At 47.5% G+C, this 7,500-nt stretch overlaps 1 protein-coding gene across 1 annotated transcript in view; it reads right to left on the bottom strand.

Moving 5' to 3' along the window:
• LOC143281680 (uncharacterized) overlaps positions 1-7,500 on the bottom strand; it is a 53,762-nt gene that overhangs the window by 28,378 nt on the left and 17,884 nt on the right. Inside the window, exons 4-8 of the mRNA XM_076586930.1 lie at positions 7,002-7,058; positions 6,175-6,264; positions 4,690-4,803; positions 2,914-3,039; positions 725-871 (exon numbers count right to left, since the gene is read on the bottom strand). Of these exons, the coding sequence (XP_076443045.1) occupies positions 725-871; positions 2,914-3,039; positions 4,690-4,803; positions 6,175-6,264; positions 7,002-7,058 (534 nt within the window). The remainder of the gene's footprint in view (positions 1-724; positions 872-2,913; positions 3,040-4,689; positions 4,804-6,174; positions 6,265-7,001; positions 7,059-7,500) is intronic.

Below are 7,500 nucleotides of genomic sequence, written 5' to 3'. Positions count from 1 at the left end.
GTAATCTCTCTGTCTTCCATTTAACATAAACACTTGCACGAGGCATTCTGTATCCACTTCGTCATGGAAAACTAACTATCCTCGTAATCTCGCTGTCTTCCATTTAACATAAACACTTGCACGAGGTATTGTGTATCCACTTCGCCATGGAAAACTAACTATCCTCGTAATCTCTCTGTCTTCTATTTAACATAAACACTTACACGAGGTATTGTGTATCCACTTCGCCATGGAAAACTAGCTATCCTCGTAGTCACTCTGTCTGCCACTTAACACGAAGACTTGCACGAAGTTTCAGAAAAGTATGTCCATAATGTTTTCAAACGAAAAGAATCCCCCAAATGCTGACAGTGTAGACAAGCAAAAGTAAGGGCATTACCTCCTTGGGGAGGCATTAACACTGAGAGCAAGACTTAAGAGAAAATGGAATGTGGCGGGGTAAATAAACAAAGCGGTCATACACGTAATATGTTACAAGTCTGCCTGAGTGTGAATGTGTGCGTGCCTGAAATCCTATTGAATGACACAGAGAACGGCCAATGGCAGCCGTCAGTCGGATCTACCCAGGTAGGCAGCCTGTTGTACAAATGACACCGAGTTTGCAAAGCGCTTACAGCTTGGTCTCCGACCGAGGATATAGGCGCTGTATAAGTATCCTCATCAAATCAAATCAAATCAAAATCAAAGAGGACGCCTGCAGCCCCCCCCCCCCCCCCCCCCTCACCTGGAAGTCCTCGGCAATGGCCGCTCTGTAGTAAGCGAAGCAGGGAGTGGACGTACAGTTGGGGTGCCAGAACTCTGGCGGCTGGTCGTCAGCATCAATGATGTTGATCCGTATGATGGTGCCTGGGGACTGCTGACCGTCACGGTCCTGGAACCATCATCATCATCATCATCGTCGTCGTCGTCTTCTTCGTCGACATCATGACCATGACCATGATCATCATCATCATGACCACCACCACCATCATCATCATCATCATCATTACCATCAACCATCATCACCACCACCACTACTTCTGCCACTGTGGAGTGTTGGCCTCGAGATAAAGCGTCCGCCTTGGAAGCGAGAGGACTTCTACTACTACTACTACTTCTACTACTACTACTACTACCTCCACCACAATGTTTCTTGTTGTGGTACAGGTCAGAGAGAGAGAGAGAGAGAGAGAGAGAGAGAGAGAGAGAGAGAGAGAGAGAGAGAGAGAGAGAGAGAGAGAGAGAGAACTCAGAACTCAGAACTCAAAACGTTTTTATTCAAGGATTAAGATTTTAGGCATTGCCTATTCATCCAATCTGTCCTTGCTAATCTACATCTATTACAAATAGCACACACATAAATGAAAGGAAAAGGTTTTCATGCAGAACTGTATACATAATGAAGAAAACACCCCCCGGCCCTCCACACACACCCACATCCGTGCACACACATGCATACACACACTGACGCTCGCGTGCGAGCGCACACACATACATACACACACACGCGCGCACACATACTGACAGCACCCCTTCACTCCCTCCATACACTAAGATTCACAGATGGATAGGACAGTGAGTCAGAGAGAGAGAGAGAGAGAGAGAGAGAGAGAGAGAGAGAGAGAGAGAGAGAGAGAGAGAGAGAACACTGAACATTGAACAATGAAATGTTTAATGTCATTAGCTGAAAAGCTCTGGTGACATAGTAGGTACTAATCAGAACAAAATGGTGCAAAATAGATAAAAATGTAACAGAAAAGAACCCCAAACCAAAAACAGAATTGAAACAACATAAACTAATAAGAGATTTGCGACACTTTGGCACTTTGTCATTAGCTTAAAGTACATGTGACAGGGGGTAACGTGCCTTTTCTTCAGTTGTTCGTCTCCAAGGTCTGGACAGTACACAGTATACAAAACACTGATAAATCACATGATAAATATTTACGCATGTAACATCGACACACTTCATATTAATACAAACACATACTAAAGTACATATAAATCCTGAAATAATCATTCATGCCTCAACATAAGAGAGAGAGATAGATAGATAGATAGATAGATAGAGAGAGAGAGAGAGAGAGAGAGAGAGAGAGAGAGAGAGAAAGAGACATACAGACAGACAGACAGACAGACAGAGACAGAGACAGAGACAGAGACACACACATCCAGACAGAGACAGACAGACCATTCTCTAAATTAAGAAAAAAAAAAAAATCTTCATCACTACACGCACATTAATGTGACAGTCCGGCGGTTGAGGGTAGGGTAGGGTAGGGTAGGGTAGGGGAGGGCAGGGTAAGGTAGGGTAGGGTAGGGTAGGTTAGGGTAGTGTAGGGGAGGGGAAGGGAGGGGAGGGGAGGGGAGGGGAGGGGAGGGACGAGACGGTAGGTTAGGGTAGGGTAGGGAGGGGAGGGTAGGGAGGGGAGGGGAGGGTAGGGAGGGGAGGGGAGGGTAGGGTAGGGGAGGGTAGGGTAGGGAGGGGAGGGGAGGGTAGGGTAGGGAGGGGAGGGGAGGGTAGGGAGGGTAGGGTAGGGTAGGGTAGGGTAGGGGAGGGTAGGGTAGGGAGGGGAGGGGAGGGTAGGGTAGGGAGGGGAGGGGAGGGGAGGGTAGGGTAGGGTAGGGTAGGGGAGGGTAGGGTAGGGAGGGGAGGGGAGGGTAGGGGACGGTAGGTTAGGGTAGGGTAGGGTAGGGTAGGGGAGGGTAGGGTAGGGTAGGGGAGGGGAGGGGAGGGTAGGGTAGGGGAGGGTAGGTATGGTAGGGTAGGGTAGGGGAAGGTAGGGTAGGGGACGGTAGGTATGTTAGGGGAGGGAAGGGAGGGTAGGGGAGGGAGGGGAGGGTAGAAGAGGGTAGAGGAGGGTAGGGTAGGGTGTGTGTGTGTGTGTGTGTGTGTGTTGTGGGGTTAGGGTGAGGTGGGGGTTACTCACTGACCCCGACAGACACGTTGAGCAGGTAGAAGGCAGCAGCAGGGTCCATAGCCTCGTAGTCCAGAGGCTCCCTGACCACCAGGGACCCCGTCAGGATGTTGCCCAGGCTCAGCTTCTGCCGCCCGTCCACCTGCACACAGTCAGTCAGTCCTTCAGCCAGCCAGCCAGTCAGCCAGTCAGTCAACCAATCAGTCAGCAAGCTAGTCAGCCAGTCAGTCAGTCAATCAGTCAGCCAGTCAGTCAACACGTCAGTCAACACGTCAGCCAGTCAAACCAGTCAGCCAGTCGGTCAGTCAGCCAGTCAGTCAGTCAGTCGGTCAGTCAGCCAGTCAATCAGTCAGTCAGTCAGTCAGCCAGTCATTCAGCCAGCCAGCCAGCCAGTCAGTCGGTCGGTCCATAGACACTAGGAATTCTAGTGTCTATGGTCGGTCGGTCGGTCGGTCGGTCAGTCAGCCAGTCGGTCAGCCAGTCAGCCAGTCGGTCAGTCAGTCACTCAGTCGGTCGGTCGGTCGGTCGGTCAGTCATTAAGTCATTAAGTCGGTCAGTCGGTCGGTCGGTCAGTCAGTCAGTCAGTCAGTCAGTCAGTCAGTCAGTCGGTCGGTCGGTCGGTCATCAGTCAGTCAGTCAGCCGGTCATTCAGCCAGCCATTCAGCCAGCCAGCCAGTCAGTCAGTCACTCAGTCGGTCGGTCGGTCGGTCAGTCAGTCAGTCAGCCAGTCAGTTAATCAGTCAGGCAGTCAGCCAGTCATTTAATCAGTCGGTCAGCCAGTCGGTTAGCCAGTCGGTCAGCCAGCCAACCAGCCAGTCAGTCAGTCAGTCAGCCAGTCGGTCAGTCAATCAGTCAGTCAGTCAGTCAGCTAATCAGTCAGTCAGTCAGTCAGCCAGTCGGTCGGTCGGCCGGCCAGCCAGTCAGTCGGTCAGTCAGTCAGTCAGTCAGTCGGCCAGCCAGTCAGTCGGTCAGTCAGTCAGTCAGTCAGTCAGTCAGTCGGCCGGTCAGCCAGTCAGTCAGTCAGGGAGATGGGGGGGGGGCTAGAGGGGGGGGGGAGGGGGGCACCAGCCATCATTTCGGGACCCAAACGCGAGGTTATAGAAAAACGGGCTGTTTACAATAATTTTGTGCGCTCCATCGCAACCGTCATCATCATCATCATCGTCGTCATCGTTATCGTTTTCAACGTCATGGTCATCATCATCATCATCGTGGTGGTGGTGGTGGTCGTCGTCATTATCGTTTTCGACGTCGAGGTCATCGTCATCGTCGTCGTCATTATCGTTATCATCAGTATTGTCATCATCATCATCGTCGTCGTCGTCGGCCATCGTGGTGGTGGTGGTCGTCGTCATTATCGTTTTCGACGTCGTGGTCATCGTCATCGTCGTCGTCATCATCGTTATCATCAGTATCGTCGTCATTGTAATCAAGATCGTCGTCATCATCATCATCATAAGCACAACTCGATCCACTTATAAAGAAGAAGAAGAAGAAGAAGAGATTCAAGATTCAAGATTCAAAAACTTGATTACTCAAGGATAAATATTTTTGGCATCGCCTAGTCTTCCAATCTGTCCTTGTGACAACAATAACAATAACAACATTAACGATAACGACACAACAATAATAATTTTGTCAACACTGCTACATCTACCGCTACTACTACGAACGATCATCATCATCATCATCATCATCATCATCATCATCATCATCAACATTGTAAAAAACAATAAAACGAACGCATTCACACATTCACATGAAAGAGGGGGAAGAAATGAACACCCATTACCGAAGCGTCCGAAACGTTGAGAAGCACGAACTCATAGCCAGCGTGGTTGGGGACGACGTCTTTGTCCTCCACAAAGTCCTGAAGCGTCAGGATGGTGTCTCCCACCCTCCTGGCCTGTGGATAAGCCAAGGGAACAGCGGTCACTCAGGCAGGTAAAATCTGACGGGCTTCATGTCATGGCTAACAAGTCTTTCATGTGAGGATGATGATAACGACCGCGAATGCAGCTCATCGTATGTCTGTCTCTGTCTCTCTGCCTTTACGAAACAGTGACTCAGGCACTGTATGTTTTTTTCTCGTGGTGAGGAAGGGGGCGAGGGGGGGAGGGACCAACTTGTACAGCTCCCCACCAGGAAGTTAGATCTTGTATAGTGACTTGGTGGTGGTTAGAGTTTTTTTGGATGAGATGATGTACCGAGGCGCTTAACAAGGGGTGTAAAAGATCTCACGGCGACAAGATGAGTCTTCCTGGCGTGATTCCATTTAAAAAAACAACAACCAACTTTGACAGCAAGAAAAACAAAAACAACACTTCAACACACACACACACACACACACACACAGAAAAAAGAAGAAGAAAAAAAGTTAAAAAAAGAAAAAAAGAAAAAAAAGAGATAGTATTCATATAGCGCTGAATCTTGTGCAGAGACAAATCTAAGCGCTTCCACACCAGTCATTCACACGCATGCATAACTCTAAAATTGAAGAAACTGAAGACAAGGAAGAAGCAGGGGAGGGAGCCTATTTTGTGAAGAAGTGGGCCAGACTTCAAAGAGCTGAGTGCGGAGACCTGACGAAGCGAAAGAGGAAGTTCATTCCAAATGCAAGGTCCAGAGACAGAGAAAGAACGGCGTCCAACAGTGGAGTGTTTGAATCTGGGTTTGTGCAAACAGAGTGGATCCGAAGCCGATCGTAGAGAGCAAGATGGAGTGTAGAGGTGAAGGCAGCCACAAAGATAGGAAGGGGCAGATTTGTGAATACATTCATAACATAAAGTGCTGATCTTATACTTTATTCTGTGATAAAAGGGATGGCGTTGCCCTGTGGCGATGTGCTTTCTTTGGGTGAAGAGAAAGAGCAGCTCCAAAATTGTCACAGCGAAATCTTTTGTGATTGATAAAAAGTATATGATAAGTACAATACCATTCAAAGCAAACACTCTGCAATGTGAAGATGCGAAAAAGCACACAACACAACGCAATTCCATGCAATGCAGTGCGAAAATGCACGACTACACAACACAATGAAATGCGAAAATGCACTGCAACACATTGTAATTCCAAAAAATGCACTACAACTCAACACAACACAACACAACACAACACTACACAATGAAAAAAACAAAGCACTACAATACAACACAATGAAATGCAAAAAAAAAAAAAAAAAAAAAAAAAAAAAAGCACTACAACACAACACAACACTACACAACACAACACAACACAACACAATGCAATATAAAAAAAAGCACATAACAAAAATTACCTCGGATATGTTGAAGCCTCCCTCGGGTATGCGGACGAATTCTGGCGGGAACTCGTTGACAGGCGTGACAGTCGCGTACAGGGTGTACCTCTGAGTGAAACAGTGGACGTCTTGTTGTTGGTCCATGGTCATTTGTGCTTTGTTGTACTTTTGTTCTGCATCTTCGTGCTGTCTGTGTCTCTGTCTCTGTCTCTCCCTCCCAATCTTCTTTGTTTCCGTCTATCTCGAATAGACTTTGTATTTGTGCTTGTGTTTCTGTTTCTCTTCCCCTCTTTCTGTCCTTCTGTTTAGGTTTGTCTGTGTCGTGTTCCTTTCCCTCTCTGTCTTCATCTCTTCTCTCTCTCTCTCTCTCTCTCTCTCTCTCTCTGTGTCTCTGTGTCTCTCCCTCTTCTCTCTCTCTCTCTCTCTTCCAGGCTAAGTTCTTCCAGAAATGGAGTGTGTGTGTGTGTGTGTGTGTGTGTGTGTGTGTGTGCGTGTGTGTGTGTGTGTGTGTGTGTGTGTGTGTGTGTGTGTGTGTGAGACAAAGAGATAGGAGGGGGAAGGAAAAGTGCCGCGCATGTGTGCGTGTGCGTGTGTGTGTGTGTGTGCGCGCGCGCGCGTGTGTGTGTGTGTGTGTGTGTGTGTGTGTGTGCGTGCGTGCGTGCACCAATGCGTGCGTCTCTGTGAATTCATTCATTCATTCATTCATTCATTCATTCATTAACCAATGAACCAACTGATGACAGGATGGATGAAAAAAAAAGAATAAACACAAACAGATATTGTCTGAGACTTTGCATAAGCAACATCTCATACAAATCATCTTCAAAATAACGGTGCGTACTTACAATAGGCCGAGCGCCTGCTTGTGAACATATGATTTCGAACTGTATGGTAGGCCGGTTCTGAAAATAAAACAGGAGACAACAAAACACTTTAAGGTTTAGTTAGCTCTTTGTCTCTCTCTGTTTTTCTCTCTGTCTGTATCTCTCTGTCTCTCTGTATCTGTCCATCTCTCTGTCTTTATCTTGCTCACAAGAAGCGCCAATCATTCCAAAATAAACACCGTCCACTATACCAAAGCAATACCAAAATCTTCTTCTTCTTCTCTTTCTTCTTCTTCTTGTTAATATCATTATTCTGCTTCTTTCTAAGACAGACAAGACGAGAGAGAGTGAGACAGACAGACAGACAGAGAGAGAGAGAGAGAGAGAGAGAGAGAGAGAGAGAAACAAAGAAACAGAGAGACAGATACAGGTAGAGGCACAGAGACACACAGATCGAGAGACAGAGCGAGACAAAAGGACATGGAGACAGCCACAGACATATACAGAGACATGAAAAAAC

The sequence above is a fragment of the Babylonia areolata genome, chromosome 1, assembly GCF_041734735.1.
Source record: "Babylonia areolata isolate BAREFJ2019XMU chromosome 1, ASM4173473v1, whole genome shotgun sequence".
Classification (NCBI taxonomy): Eukaryota; Metazoa; Mollusca; class Gastropoda; order Neogastropoda; family Buccinidae; genus Babylonia; species Babylonia areolata.
Note: the sequence above shows the minus strand (reverse complement) of the source record. Positions and strands in the feature narration are given on the sequence as shown.